The 16,887-nt window shown below is 42.2% G+C and overlaps 1 protein-coding gene across 3 annotated transcripts in view; it reads left to right on the top strand.

The window, feature by feature from the left end:
• Positions 1 to 16,887, top strand: part of LOC118371072 (t-SNARE domain-containing protein 1-like) — a 172,677-nt gene that overhangs the window by 142,117 nt on the left and 13,673 nt on the right. For all 3 annotated transcript variants that reach the window (XM_052489876.1, XM_052489875.1, XM_052489874.1), the window contains one exon: positions 1,614 to 1,723. In XM_052489876.1, the coding sequence (XP_052345836.1) occupies positions 1,614 to 1,709 (96 nt within the window). In that variant the 3' untranslated portion in view covers positions 1,710 to 1,723. The remainder of the gene's footprint in view (positions 1 to 1,613; positions 1,724 to 16,887) is intronic.

The raw sequence follows: 16,887 nt of genomic DNA, 5'->3' as shown, positions 1-16,887 counted from the left end.
GAGAGAGGGGAGGGGAGGGGGGGGAGATAGGGAGATGGGGACATCTGGAGAAGTGCAAGAATCGACCAAATGCTTTAGGTTAAGGTTTGTCCTGTTCTTGGTCATTCAGACTGAGCGGAATAGAGCTGGGGAGATCCTCTCTCGTCCTCCCCTCTCCTCCTCCCAGGGAACTGCAGTGTAGAAGGTCATCAATCACAGGCCTACAGGACACACTCTCCTGAGGATTAGGAAATTAGTGATAAGAGCATTTCTTCCTTTTCTCAGTTCTGTCCCAGTCCCCCCTCTCTGCTCTCTGTGTGCCTCCCTCTCCCATCTCTCTCTCACGGCCCTGTGGCTGGAAAATTCAAGTTTAAAAATACTGCAACAGTTCCTTTGTTATAGTAAACCATTTTTCCCTCTCTCTACCTTATTTATTTGTCTGTTCTGCCTAAATAACAATGGAATAGGGACGAGAGAGAGAGAGAGAGAGAGAGAGAGAGAGAGAGAGAGAGAGAGAGAGAGAGAGAGAGAGAGAGAGAGAGAGAGAGAGAGAGAGAGAGAGAGAGAGAGAGACTGCACTGTGCGACTGCTGTGTTCAGGCAGGGAGAAGGAGAGAGGATGGGAGAGAAAGTTTATAAGGCACAGTTTATAAGGAAATGTGAGAGAGAAGCCGGGGAATCTGTGGTGGCCAGCTGCAAGAGAGGAGATAGCGGAGAAAGGCTTTTAATTCTCAATCCCCACAGAGCCTTTGAAAATTACCAATCTTCTTATCACAGACGCAGGGCTGCTTATGCAAATTGTTGTGGAGTGGAACGTTTAAACTGAAAATTACTCGACAGCAGTTTTTTTCCCCTCTCTCTCTCTCTTTCCACATGGAAAGCCTGTTTCCAGTCTCAGAAGAGGAATTGCTTTGAAGCGAGTCAGGATTTAAAGACTCCAGACCAGCTCTGGTCTAACGCAGCCGCTCTCACTGCCTTTGTAGCGGAGAAACGGAGAGGAAAAAAGAGAAAGAAAAAGCATTTGAAAACAACATTCTGGTCTCCCCTCCCTGCTCTGACACATCACCCATCGCCTGAGGAGGCTAGGAACCAGGGAAATATAGAAATATCTCCAACCCCTGTTCTCCATTCTAGTTTTTTTCATTTCTATTTATTTACCAAAGTTGAGTTTCTTTTTCATTCATTTTGTTTTTACTATACATTGAGGGTAATGAACATGAGAGGATGACACAGCTTGTGTTCTATGTGGGAAGTTGCTTGAAAAATGTCAAGTTTTAAATTACACCACAGGCGATATAAGAAAGAAATAAAAGAGGAAAGAGAGTATGTGAAGGAAAATATTGTTTTTTCTGTGTTCTGTGATCAGACACTACTGGCTCTTAATGGTTTCTCTCATCATTAACCACCAAGCACTTGACCAAACTCAAATCAAGTCTTCATGACAAGTTATTTCTGAAAACACATTCTGATGTAAAAACCTAAGGTGACCCAAAAACACAGAATTGTGTTTCAGCCATTTCACCTGGTATTACGATGGGTGCCTGGAGGAGATGAAATCTTTGTGTTTTTGTAGGTATTGAATATGTTGCAGATTCTATCGTTTTCTAATTGAATCTAATCTGATCTGACCCACAGAGGCAGATTAGGAAGAGGAAGTGTTACATGCTGGTGGCGGGAAGCTTCATCCTCACCCTCCTCATCATCATCATCGCTGTGTCAGCAAGAAAATGAAACCAACTCCAGAGGTAAGCCTCCTAACCCCTCCATCACTACTGGTGTTTATAAACAAGCAGCAGCCCAAAAAACGGAGCTTTACTTAGTATTGATATTGTTATACAGGTACTGTATTGGCGTATTGATTGCTATATGGACATTCTATTCTGATTGTAACCTGCATAGAGACCTGAGACGCAGTGCAGACCCTGAGAATATGGCACTGCACATTAGAACTACCCCCCTACTTTGTGCAATTTCCGCCTGAAGACATACCCAAATCTAACAGCCTGTAGCTCAGGCACAGAACCAAGGATATGCATATTCTTGGTACCATTTGAAAGAAAACACTCTGAAGTTTGTGTAAATGTGAATTGAATGTAGGAGAATAACACAATAGATCTGGTTTAGATAAAACTATGAAAAAAAACATGTTTTTTCTATGTATTTTTGTATCATCATCTTTAAAATGAACAAGATTACATTTACATTACATTTAAGTCATTTAGCAGACGCTCTTATCCAGAGCGACTTACAAATTGGTGCATTCACCTTATGACATCCAGTGGAACAGCCACTTTACAATAGTGCATCTAAATCTTTTAAGGGGGGGGGGGGTGAGAAGGATTACTTTATCCTATCCTAGGTATTCCTTAAAGAGGTGGGGTTTCAGGTGTCTCCGGAAGGTGGTGATTGACTCCGCTGTCCTGGCGTCGTGAGGGAGTTAAAACAAGATAGAGATAAAGATAAAACAAACATTCAGATAAGACGATGGGGACAATTTCAGTGAAAGAATTAAGAGGGCAACAGTACTTGTGCAAAGTTTCAGAATGATAACTTCCAAAATGATTGTGCTACATAACATTTATCATGAAGTCATCCAGGTGTCCGACACAAGTAGCCCAAATGTACCCAAGTGGCCAAATTGGTGAAGGTATACATTTTGAAACAAATAACTATATGCAAAATACCAAAATGCTATTCTAACACCCCCCCGCAAAAAAATGTTTTTGTGAAAAAAATGTTATGAAAATCAAAATATATATATACATTTACAAAGTAACATGGGTAACTATTTACACACTTTCAATATTTGGAGGACCCTCAGTCCTCTATCAAATCAATTTATATAGCCCCAGCCTAAAACCCCAAACAGCAAGCAATGTGGCTAGGAAAAACAACCTAGAAAGGCAAAAACCTAGGAAGAAACCAGGCTATGAGGGGTGGCCAGTCCTCTTCTGGCTGTGCCGGGTGGAGATCACAGTGGTTGTAGAGGGTGCAACAGGACAGCACTTCAAGATAAAAAATTAACAGTTTAGGGTTCCATAGCCGCAGGCAGAACAGTTGAAACTGGAATAGCGGAAAGGCCAGGTGGACTGGGGACAGCAAGGAGTCATCATGTCAGGTAGTCCTGAAGCATGGTCCCAGGGGTTCAAGTCCACCGAGAGAAAGAAGGAGGGAAAGAGAGCAGACTTAAATTCACACAAGACACCGGATAAGACAGGAAAAATACTCCAGATATAACATACTGACCCTAGCCCCCACCCACTTTGCCATATAACCCCACCAACATTGCCAAAACTCTAGACAATATTCTGCTGCTGATGCCAGATGCCATAGCAGTCTCTCTCTGATGTAAAGCAGAGGATCACTGAGCATGTGTTGCATGTGATGGGAGACTTCATCTTGCAAACAACACAGCAACGCCTCCACGCTGTGCCCTTTTGGCCCTTAGGCACATCCATGCCTGCACAAATATATTTGGTCAGATGAACACTTGTGGCAGGAGCAGAAGGGACAGGGCTTGGTGCAGTGGTGCTGCTTGACATATTTGCTTTTATAGCAAATCCATGTTTAAGGGTTTTCTGTCAAGAGGAAATGTGGTGGGAAACGATTTATCTTCATATATAACTGTGGACCCTTTTGCCCTACGACCAGTCTCAATTCCTCTGGCATGGACTCTACAAGGTGCCGAAAAGCTCTCCACAGGGACGCTGACCCATGTTGACTCCAATGTTTCCCACAGTTGTGTCAAGTTGGCTGGATGTCCTTGGGTGGCTGACCATTCTTGATAAACACGGGGAACTGTTGAGCATAAAAAACCCAGCAGCATTGCAGTTCTTGACACGAACCGGTGCGCCTCACACCTACTACCATGTTTTGTCTTGCCCATTCATCCTCTGAAAGGCACATAATACACAATCCATGTCTCAATTGTCTCAATGCTTGAAAGTCCTTCTTTAACCTGTCTCCTCCCCTTCATCTACACTGATTGAAGTGAATTTAACAAGTGACATCAATAAGGGATCATAACATTCACCTAGATTCACCTGGTCAGTCTATGTCATGGAAAGAGCAGTTGTTCTTAAAATAATATATTGTATATTGCTGCTCCTTCACATTATATTTTTGCAGACATTTCTTTTCTTCAGTTTGGACAATGAAATGTAAATGTAATTCCAACCACAAGTAATGATTTTTGTTCACTTGTAGCTTCACATCTAGTAGCTTCACATCTAGCAGCTTGAATGTCTCATGTGGTTGGCTAGCTCATTAAGTAGCTAGCGTAAAAGGTTGAAGAATGTTTCTCAGCCTTTACAGGAAATGACAGATTTCTCCCAAACTTTGTGTTTTGTGACAGAAACAAAGACCCTCACCGTCAGCTCAGCAGAGGATAGAATCAGTGTAGATGACTTTGGCCACTATTCAATAATTAACAGATATATTCCTAAATGTCATTGGATGTTGATGGAAAACCACAATCATACATGAACCCACAGTCTGGTGTCTTTATCTACCACTGATGGAATTACATTCAGGCCTCTTGTCTGACATACACAAGTACACCTAAACCCACACGCAAACACAATCATAGTCACTGTATTGTACAGCCAATTGGTTCATCTTGAATTGGAGGTTGAGGCCTGTTGGGAGGTGTTCTCTAGTTATCTTCCCCACGTTGATTCTCTCAGGTCACAGATTAGTGGGTCTGCAGGTTTGTGGAGCAAATCATTTGGAGCAGATGAGATGGAATTTCTCAAGTGTGTGTGTGTGTGTGTGTGTGTGTGTGTGTGTGTGTGTGTGTGTGTGTGTGTGTGTGTGTGTGTGTGTGTGTGTGTGTGTGTGTGTGTGTGTGTGTGTGTGTGTGTGTGTGTGTGTGTGTACTGAGCCCTATAGAGGAGGAAGAGTACAGGCTTAGCAGAACCGCCTGGGTTTTTGCCAAAGCAGACGCAGCTATAAGCCTGGTATAGTCTGCCAGTTCTTGTACCAGAAACACGATCCAAATAAACAAACAGAGTATAAACAGAATTAAGCGTTCCGAGTATGTACCAACAACAAATTCAGTTTTCCTCCCATTGTTGTTGGTTGTTGGGCCTTCTTCCATTCTCCTTGATGCTGTTGACAGATTTTGAAGAAAGTACTGGTACTACACTACAGTACTCTCACATAATAATAATAATAATAATCCCTAATAATAATAACTTTATTTGTATAGCGCTTTTCAGTACTCTCACATACTCTAGCTGGAGTAGACAATAGTATGTTATACAGAAACATAATGAAAGACAGAGATACAAAGAGAGAGAGAGACAGCATTACATAGTCATAGAGAGGTATTGACAGGTACGAACTATGAACCCACAGTGAGGGTTAGAGAATATATATAAACATAGAGAGAGAGAGGCAGAGATGAGAATGGTGAACACTATAGACAGAGACAGGATGATGTGGACCGGTATGAACAAACACCGAGGAGTATAGAGGATATAGATAGACACAGAGAGATACAAAGGCAGATGGGCATAGAGGAGAATAGCGAGCACTATACATCAGTTTAATGAGAGTGACGACGGCAGAAATCACTGTGTAGCCGCTTCTGCTCTCGAATCAATAGCCTGGCTCTTTATGGTGCACTAAATAACGCCATAACTGCACCCTGACACTTATTTCTGCAAATGATGTTGCCGGCACCGCCTTCACATCCTGTTTACAGACTCATTTGGGAAGTGAGATGTTTCAGCGTGCATGTTAGCACCATATGCTAACTGTAACTACACTAGGTCTTCGTGTGTATGGGGAGGAATGGTCGCTGAAATCAGGGGGTGCTGAACGAGAGAACTTTCAAGGGGTTTCGTCTAATCAAGCAGTGACCATGTACACTAGACATGTGCCTGTCTAGTCTGTATCCTAAAAGCTATACTGGCTGTTGGATATCATTACGTATCCAGATGTTAGTCCAGTTACTGTGATTCTCCTCATACGGGGCACCATTTACGTAATGGATTTCCCCTATTTATCTAATATAGTGGTGCATGTCCCCCCAATACATTTAGCATGTGAAGGACCACTAATCAGTGTGGTGTGCATACAATTTGCAGACAACATTGTCTGATAATGACACATTAGCACATTTGCTCTAAAAACGGACAATTGTATTCCTTTCTAGTAACGGTTGCCAAAACCGTTACAAGGCTAAAAAGGCTTTCATCATCATATTACACCACTGTACCACTACAACACTATATTGGAATGGTTGATTTTGGACTCTCCTCTTAACTGGCTTCAAACAGGGAATCATGTGAATGGACACTCGTGGGAGACCCTCTACTGCAGTGCATTGATCAGTAGTCAGGTAGCGTTGTACAAACACACACACACACACACCGGGAGAACAAGTCAAGCGGGGGACCAGGGACACAGTGCTGTCTGATCATAGAGAGTCTCCAGTTTACACAAACACAATCAGAGAGATTACAAGCACACCCTGGAGCACCCTCAAAACATAAAAGACGTAAGTAAGCACATCTTCACACATACAGAGCCTTCAGAAAGTATTTATACCCCTTGACCTATTTCCCATTTTGTTGTGCTACAGCCTGGATTCCAAATGGATTCAATACATGTTGTTTTATCTCACCCATCTACACACAAAGTGAAAACATGTTTTTAGATATTTTTACAAATGTATTGAAAATGAATACAGAAAAATCTCATTTACATAAGTATTCACACCCCTGAGTCAATACATGCAAGAATCACATTTGGCAGCGATTACAGCTGTAACTCGTTCTGCGTAAATCTTTAAGAGCTTTGCCCATTATTATGTTTCAAGCCTTGAAAGACATGAAGTAGCTTTTCAGACCTTTTGCCTCAGATGTGGCTTCTTTTGTCAGGCTGCAGGTAGCAAGAAGCATGTCTAGGGCCTTGATGATAGACGGTAAATGAGTTGCCACTGTTCTGACCGCAGCAATACGCACCCGCCATCACGTGTCTGAAAGGCAGTTAAGACAGCAGCCAGTCTTTTCCTTGAGAATGGCCCATCGCTCTGGGCTGGAACTGAACAGATTGTAGATGATTCACACAGCCAAAAAAGGTTGATACTCCTGGGCACGACTGAGCTGCATGTACACCCACAAGATGAATAGTATGGGAGGCACAAGGTGTGTATGTGGCCAGTGGATTCTTTTCCCGTATGTGTGCTTGAACTCCCTCCACTTTCCCTGACATATTTGCACCATTACCTTTACCTTGACGACGGCAATCTGCTGTGTCAAAACCAGGCCCTTCCAATGCACTCAAAATCATTTCAGAAATTTCACTGCCTGTCTATCTAACAAAGTCTTTAAAGTCAAGAAAACATTCAATTATTTCCCATTCACCTGTTCCCTGAACTTTATCCTTGTGTACCTATCTCACCAATAATACATTTTGCTCAGTATGGGAAATGACTGGAGTTGCATCACATAGTTATAGAATGCATCTTCTCTTTCATAAAGTATTGTTTTCGAAACCCTTTGACCACATGAACTCTCTTTGGCTCTCAGGGCTGAGGTAATGAGTCAGTCGTGCTCCTTTCTTTTTGTCCCTGACTTTCTGTAAGTGCTCAATTAACATTGGGTCGTAATTTGACAACACATCATGAAGATTGAGTGACTTCCCCCAGAATGGAAGATTCCTAAATGCTAAGTACAGTGTCACATCCAAAATGCTTTCTAGAACTGCTCTGTTTTTATAAATGTCTGACTAGATTTGTTTCTGCTGCTGACTGTCTATACAGTCTATTTCTCTGGACAAGAGGAATACCTACAGTTGAAGTCGGAAGTTTACATACAGTTAGGTTGGAGTCATTAAAACTCATTTTTTGACCACTCCACAAATTTATTCTTAAGAAACTATAGTTTTGGCAAGTCAGTTAGGACATCTACTTTGTGCATGACACAAGTTATTTTTCCAACAATTGTTTACAGACAGATTATTTCACTTATAATTCACTGTATCACAATTCCAGTGGGTCAGAAGTTCACATATACTAAGTTGACTGTGCCTTTAAAAAGTTTGGAAAATTGATGTCATGGCTTTAGAAGCTTCTAATTTACATAATTTGAGTCAATTGGGGGTGTACCTGTGGATGTATTTCAAGGCCTACCTTCAAACTCAGTGCCTTTTTGCTAGCCATCATGGGAAAATCAAAAGAAATCAGCCAAGACCTCAGAAAACATTTGTCGACCTCCACAAGTCTCGTCCATCCTTGGGATCAATTTCCAACGCCTGAAGGTACCACGTTCATCTGTACAAACAGTAATACGCAAGTATAATCACCATGGGACCACGCAGCTATCACAATGCTCAGGAAGGAGATGCATTCTGTCTCCTAGAAATGGACGTACTTTGGTGCGAAAAGTGCAAATCAATTCCAGAACAACAGCAAAGGACCTTGTGAAGATGCTGGAGGAAACAGGTACAAAAGTATCTATATCCACAGTAAAAGTCCTATATTGACATAACCTGAAAGGCCGCTCTGTAAGGAAGAAGCCAATGCAGTCAGTCCTCTGGTCTGATGAAACACAAATAGAACTGTTCTACTGGTCTACTGTTTCAACTTCATGTAGTAGACATGTTGGGATCTTTGTCCACAGCAGTAGTAGTAGGCTACATGCTAGGTTTTAATTTTAGTCTAGCTAGCTAACAAATATCATGCAAATATTTGGGAATTCAGCTATAATAACTTCTAAATAATAGCTACTTAGCTGAGGTTGCAAATGGTTGAATTCCTAAGACTAGAAAACCATACCACGTGGAGCATTGGCTACACAGCTGGAAATGGTTCAACTCTGAGACTATCGATCCCTACAGAATAAGAGCAAATCTTAGATCATAATTACTAGACTGCAGCTAGAAATGATGTAAACCCAAGATGAGAATACTGACAACCGTCGAAACATCTATTCTAAGAACAATGGATGCCTGTCTTATCCATTACAACAGACACTATCCAGAGCCCCTGATAAAGCTACAACCATAAAAGACGCTGTGACTTCTGGGGAGGTAACCAGAGACTCTCTGATGAACAGACTTTCCAGCAGACGGACCGACGATTCCAACTGAGAAGACAACAACGACATACGAGCGTAAATATATTTATTGCAATTATTCCCAAATGAGCGGCCGTTCATGTGCAAAGGATTAGCATTTCAATGAATGTAATTACCCACTGTCTGTCGTGAATCCATTTTGTCTTTCCTGCTCCTTTATCGGTCCACGCCCCTTTTTCTTTGCCCATTGATCAGATATTAAAGTATTAATTATAACGTTGTCATCTGAAGATTTCCCGTGGCCCCCCGACTTCCTAGTTGATTAAATGTACATGATTAGTTTAATCACATAATAATAATTACAGAGATTTGATTTGATAAAATAACAGTATTCACATTTAATGATAGCCAGAGACACGACAGTAGGCAGCTACCAGTAGCTAGCAAGCTATCAAGCCAGCTATATTGGCCAGCTAGGCTACTCAGTTCGGCAGGCAGTCTGCACTTCCCTTTTCTGGAAACCTGATTTCATTTTTGAGGGGGGCGTAGTAGTTAACTCTCGTGAATGCTTAGGCTGCATGCTGGAGCATCTGTCAGGTCAGCTGTATTTTTTGTTGTTGCTCCTAGTGGAGAATGGACCAAACCATGTGCATTATGGGAGGGTGGGGGGTACAAACAGGATGGTTGGGTAAAGATGCCTGATCTGATTATGGTTATACGTTTTAATTTTCATCACCATTGTCTAACAATGTTTAAATGATAAACAAATAATTTTCTTAACATTTAGGGGCCCCTATCTGTCACGCCTTGGTCATAGTATTTTGTGTTTTCGTTATATATTTGGTCAGGCCAGGGTGTGACATGGGTTTATTTTGTTGTGTTTCGTATTGGGGTTTTGTAGGTATTGGGATTGCGGCTGAGTAGGGATGTAGCATAGGTTTGGCTGCCTGAGGCGGTTCTCAATCAGAGTCAGGTGATTCTCGTTGTCTCTGATTGGGAACCATATTTAGGTAGCCGGGGTTTCACTGTGTATTTCGTGGGTGATTGTTCCTGTCTCTGTGTAGTGTTCACCAGACAGGCTGTATAGGTTTTCACGTTCCGTTTGTTGTTTTGTATTTGTATAGTTATTTCATGTATTCGCTATTCGTCATTAAAGAACATGAGTAACCACCACGCTGCATTTTGGTCCGACTCTCCTTCAACAAACGAACGCCGTTACACTATCAGGCTAGGGCCCCATGAATCATTGACTCCCTTGCAAACAAATCAAATCAAATTTTTCAAATCAAATTTATTTATATAGCCCTTCGTACATCAGCTGATATCTCAATGTGCTGTACAGAAACCCAGCCTAAAACCCCAAACAGCAAGCAATGCAGGTTTAGAAGCATGGTGGCTAGGAAAAACTCCCTAGAAAGGCCAAAACCTAGGAAGAAACCAGGCTATGAGGGGTGGCCAGTCCTCTTCTAGCTGTGCCGGGTGGAGATTATAACAGAACATGACCAAGATGTTCAAATGTTCATAAATGACCAGCATGGTCAAATAATAATAATCACAGGCAGAACAGTTGAAACTGGAGCAGCAGCAGGCCAGGTGGGCTGGGGACAGCAAGGAGTCATCATGTCAGGTAGTCCTGAGGCATGGTCCTAGGGCTCAGGTCCTCTGAGAGAGCGAAAGAAAGAGAGAAAGAGATAATTAGAGAGAGCATGCTTAAATCCACACAGGACACCAGATAAGACAGGAGAAGTACTCCAGATATAACAAACTGACCCTAGCCCCCCGACACATAAACTACTGCAGCATAAATACTGGAGGCTGAGACAGGAGGGGTCAGGAGATGATACCCCCGGACAGGGCCAAACAGGAAGGATAAAACCCAACCCACTTTGCCAAAGCACAGCCCCCACACCACTAGAGGGATATCTTCAACCACCAACTTACCATCCAGGACGCATGTTTTGCAATAAGTTTATTCTGTAGAAGCTTCCTTCTTTTCACTCTGTCAATTATGGTGTAGTAACTAGAATGTTATTGACCCATCTTCAGTTTTCTCCTATCACAGCCATTAAACTCAGTAACTGTTTTAAAGTCACCATTGGCCTCATGGTGAAATCCCTGAGCGGCTTCTTTCCTCTCCGGCAAATGAGTTAGAAATGACGGCTGTATCTTTGTTGTAACTGGGTATATTGATACACCTTCCAAAGTGTAATGAATAACTTCACTATGCTCAAAAGGATATTCTGTCTGGTTTTTTTTGTCTGTTTTTTTTTTATCAAGCTACCAAAAGGTGCCCTTCCTTGTGAGGCATTGGAAACCTCCCTGGTCTTTGTGGTTGAATCTGTGTTTGAAATTCACTGCTCGACTGAGGGACCTTACATATAATTGCATGTGTGGGGTACAGAGATGAGGTAGTCATTCAAAAATCATGTTAAACACGGTTATTGCACACAGACTGAATCCATTTAACTTACAATGTGACGTGTTAATCACATGTTTACTCCTGAACTTATTTAGGCTTGTCATAACAAAGGGGTTGAATATTTATTGACTTAAGACATTTACATTTTGAAATATAAATTCATTTGTACAGATTTCGAGAAAAAAAAGCACAGGCCAGTGACACAAAACACACATTTAATTGGTTTTAACACCAATTAAGGCTGTAACTCATCAAAATGTGGAAAAAGTCAAGGGGTGTGAATATTTTTTGAAGGCACTGTAGGCTGCTAAACCATACTAAATGAACCCTGTATTAACCCCCTGTGGCCTATTCCTCTTTCTTGTGTTGCTAGAGGTACCTCCCTCTAGCTGCATTGAGAGTGAGATTATGTGTTGTGTGTGTGTGTGTGTGTGTGTGTGTGTGTGTGTGTGTGTGTGTGTGTGTGTGTGTGTGTGTGTGTGTGTGTGTGTGTGTGTGTGTGTGTGTGTGTGTGTGTGTGTGTGTGTGTGTGTGTGTGTGTGTGTGTGTGTGTGTGTGTGTGTGTGTGTGTGTGTGTGTGTGTGTGTGTGTGTGTGTGTGTGTGTGTGTGTGTGAATGGTGACGCCACAGATAGATAGATACAGAGAAGCTTTATTAGCCTCTCCTGCCTGCTGCAGTGGATGGCTGCATACAGTATGAGAGACAATCAGCTTTTTGATGCATTAACTGTCGTTGATAACACGTTTTCCCACAAAGAGAGCTACTCTGTGATGCTCCCCCTCATATCACAGAAGATGTTTGTCAGCGTGATTCAGATAAAATAATATATATATTTGTTTTGCATAGGCTAGACTACACGTCCACAGTAAATGTAATTTGTCACAAGTATGACCATATTTCTTCGTCCTGGTCAAAAGCTTTGTATGTTGTGCCATTGGCAAAGCACATGTTCCAAATCTTTTGAAAGTGGTTGATTTAAGTTACAATTTGCCAACACTGATGCAATACTCCCTTATCATTTCTGACATGTAAATGTCACTGATCATCTGAGACGTTTTATCTTTGGTTGTTTGGTGTACATGCAGCTATTTCGCTGAGTTTAGATGATACACTGTCACTGTCCTCTACCAGCTCCTCATTTTTCATGTTTTTTCACGTGTACACAGCCAAGGCATCTGTTCACGTCCATTTACTATATTTGAGTAATTTCTCCCTGATGAGAGACCATTTTATTTTTTTACTATATTTGAGTGATTTCTCCCTGATGAGAGCTACATTGTACACAATTACACACACATATGCACACAGGCATGCACACACATGCACACGCACACAGGCACATACACACAAACCTAGAGGTGTCTTTCTCAGCCCATTCTTCCTCATACAGCTCTGTGCCTGTTTGGTTGCCGTGTGGTTGTGGTCAACCCACCCATAGGCCTCTAACTTAACAGATCTGAGGTCCCCTACTGGGACACAGCTCAGCGGGATTTTCTACTGGCCTGGGATCAGTGCCTAAGCCTTCAGTAAGGAGGTAGATTCCCTTTATCAAACAGCAACTCTGCTCACATGTGTTTCTCCTATTTCTTTTATTTTACAGATCATGTACATTGCATTTCCCTCCACATGGGCTACCCTCACACAAAGGAGTACAAAGGTTTCATACCCAATTGCACCCCATTTCCATTATAGTGCACTAATTTGTCCCCCAAATGGGTGCCATTTCAAATGTACATCACAGTCCTTCCTAATTGTCCAACTTATTTTTCCATTAATAATTTCAGATATTCCTTCTTTCCATTTTGCGAGAGGAGAGAGAAGACGCCTATATATCTGCATTTGGGTATTTACTGTCCTCTCTGTCTAAACTTCAGGACACCTTTAAAGTTTTCCTCCCTTCCTTGGTTCCTTCATTCTGCACCAGATGCAGTCAGGCTGAACAGCTGCGTATGTTATTGGTATAGGCAATTATAAAGTAAGCTCAGGCCATTTGTGATGGAGGGAGGCAAAACTGAAGAGGCCTGCAGACCCCTAGCTTTAAGTGGATCATCGGGTAGGCTGGGAGAAGGTGACCCCTCAGTTTAATAACGCTTCATTAATGCAGGAGTATAATCTCAGCATTCATCCACATCTGATCCTCAGGTAACACTTGATTTAAACTATGAGTAGACTGTCAGTAAGATGTTTGCAACATGTCTATTGACTTGCAGCTACCCCTTCAAATGCATTACCAATACAGTGATTATTCATATTGACTGGTATAGTGGTGTGGATAATGGAACAAAACCAGTATCTCTCTGACTCTTAACCAAACAGTGTATCACCAAGACAGAACATACAGTAACTATCCCTCAGATGCTAAGTATGCCACATAGGTAAAAAGAAAGCCCTCCACACACTCTGGACTAAATGTGTCCCATAGTCTTTATACCTGACAGAAGGTAAGGATATATTTGAAGCTCCACAAAGTGCCAAGAGATAGACAGCCAGATAGCTGTAAATCAGGGTCAAGGTTGTGGAAAAAATACATATGAATCCGAAAGGGATGTTTGGTTATATTGCAAGGATAGTTGTAAAGTTGTCCTGTTTTGGGTCAGAAGAATATGATTGAAGTAATGTATTTTAGGCCTTGGGTGAGATTGTGAGAACCCATGCCTCTAGTCCATACCTTTCGTGTCCCAGACAGCGCTAGTGAAATACTATGATATGAAAGTACCAGACAGACTGTGACTAGCTAGCTGTCATTGTTGCCTCAGGAACAGGCTAGATGGTGGGTGACATAGCTTCACTGTTTTCACACACGCTTCCTTATTCAGTCAAAACGAGTCTAGTCTAGTCGAGCCTAGTCAGTGGAGATAAGAGAGGAGGAACTGTGCAGCAGCCAATATGATTTGATGTATCTCTTGTGCTCATCCTTGTCTGAATAGTACATCACTGACAGTCTCTTTGCTTTCTCAAGGGAACAGTGTGTTACTGTGATATGTCTTTGCTTTCTCAAGGGAACAGTGTGTTACTGTGATATGTTTTTTCAACTTGTTGAATGTTCCTCATGTGGCTTTTATTTAGTTTAGTGTTGATTCTCAAATATTCACTGTCGTTTTTTTTCTCACCTTTATTTAACCAGGTAGGCAAGTTGAGAACAAGTTCTCATTTACAATTGCGACCTGGCCAAGATAAAGCAAAGCAGTTCGACACATACAACGACACAGAGTTACACATGGAGTAAAACAAACATACAGTCAATAATACAGTATAAACAAGTCTATATACGATGTGAGCAAATGAGGTGAGATAAGGGAGGTAAAGGCAAAAGAGATAAGGGAGGTAAGGGAGGTAACGGCAAAAAAAAAAAGGAGCAAAACTAATGAATGAATTAAATACAGTTGGGAAAGAGGTAGTTGTTTGGGCTAAATTATAGGTGGGCTATGTACAGGTGCAGTAATCTGTAAGCTGCTCTGACAGTTGGTGCTTAAAGCTAGTGAGGGAGATAAGTGTTTCCAGTTTCAGAGATTTTTGTAGTTCGTTCCAGTCATTGGCAGCAGAGAACTGGAAGGAGAGGCGGCCAAAGAAAGAATTGGTTTTGGGGGTGACTAGAGAGATATACCTGCTGGAGCGTGTTCTACAAGTGGGAGATGCTATGGTGACCAGCGAGCTGAGATAAGGGGGGACTTTACCTAGTAGGGTCTTGTAGATGACATGGAGCCAGTGGGTTTGGCGACGAGTATGAAGCAAGGGCCAGCCAACGAGAGTGTACAGGTCGCAATGGTGGGTAGTATATGGGGCTTTGGTGACAAAACGAATTGCACTGTGATAGACTGCATCCAATTTGTTGAGTAGGGTATTGGAGGCTATTTCGTAAATGACATCGCCAAAGTCGAGGATTGGTAGGATGGTCAGTTTTACAAGGGTATGTTTGGCAGCATGAGTGAAGGATGCTTTGTTGCAAAATAGAAGCCAATTCTAGATTTAACTTTGAATTGGAGATGTTTGATATGGGTCTGGAAGGAGAGTTTACAGTCTAACCAGACACCTAATTTATTCTCCAGTGTTGTATAGTTCACAATGCCAATAGTCTTTTTCAATATACAGAAATGGAGTTGACAATATATTTAACTATTTTCCACAATCTTAAGGCATTTCTGAGCTGTGCTGCAGGATAAATGTGTATTTCAATACCATAAAAATATTGATAATCATAATCTGAAGTATGGGAGTTTCAGGGATCAAATGAGGTGTCAAAGCTTGTTTATAACTTATGTGTTCACACAGCTTGCTTGCTGAATTTCGAACACGGATGAAGCCACATTCCAAGCACTTTTTTCTTCTGATAAATATTACAGAATTAATGCAGCAGATCCATGTTAAATTTAGCATCCAAAGCTGCTTTCCTCACTATAATGAAACACTGCAGACAGGCTCATACTTAAAGAGGCTTATTCAAATGATTTAAAAAGCTAAGTTGACAACACAGAACAGGGATCCAGCAACAACGAGACATTGCAAATATGAGATTTTTTTATATCTATTTTTTTTATAAAATAGTGACTTATGAAATGTCTTACCACTCAGAATGGTATAAGTACTCTGAAGTGGGGAGTTATTACGCCATTTGAATGTTACCATTAATAGAGAACCCTTATGTTCAGACAGGTGGAAAAACATTACTTAATGACACCCTCAGACAGGAAAGATGACCAATGAAACAGTTTTCAAGCAAAACCTTTTACCAGAAAAACATTTCTTACTGTCACGACTCCCGGCCCTCCACGTCACCCGTCTCCTCAAGCTTCTTTTTTGGGAAGAAAAAGGAGGGAGGTCTGCGTCCGTGCATTGATTTATAGAGGTCTAAATTCCATCACAGTGGGGTTTAGTTACCCGCTACCTCTCATCGCTAGTGCGGTGGAATCATTTCACAGGGCGCGTTTTTTCACAAAACTGGACCTTAGGAGTGTGTATAATTTGGTGCGTATCCGGGAGGGAGATGAGTGTAAGACCGCTTTTAGTACCACTTCTGGCCATTGTGAGTACCTCGTCATGCCGTATGTTCTATTCTGGACTCTAGATGCCGGGTGAGGGGCCTGCAGTACCTCGTGGACTGGGAGGGGTACGGTCCGGAGGAGAGGTGCTGGGTACCGGTGGGGGACATTTTGGACCCATCACTACTGAGGGACTTCCACCTCTTCCACCCGGATCGCCATGTGCCTCGCCCCCCGGGTTGCCCTCGAGGCCGGTGGCGGTGCGCTGCGGGAGCCATGCGTCGGGGGGGGGGGGCTACTGTCACGACTCTCACCAAAGGTGGCTCCCCTACCTGTTCGGGCAGCGCTCACCGGTCTACTAGCCGCCACCGATCCCATTTTCCTTTTCTATTTGTTTGGTCTTATTGGTTGCACCTGGGATTGCTTTTCTGTTAGTCCGGTTGTGCGTGTTGTGTTCCTGCCTGTTTGTGCCCTGTGTTGGGTTGGGC

This window comes from Oncorhynchus keta, chromosome 31, assembly GCF_023373465.1.
Source record: "Oncorhynchus keta strain PuntledgeMale-10-30-2019 chromosome 31, Oket_V2, whole genome shotgun sequence".
In the NCBI taxonomy this organism is placed as follows: domain Eukaryota; kingdom Metazoa; phylum Chordata; class Actinopteri; order Salmoniformes; family Salmonidae; genus Oncorhynchus; species Oncorhynchus keta.
This window is presented reverse-complemented; position numbering and strand designations above follow the sequence as displayed.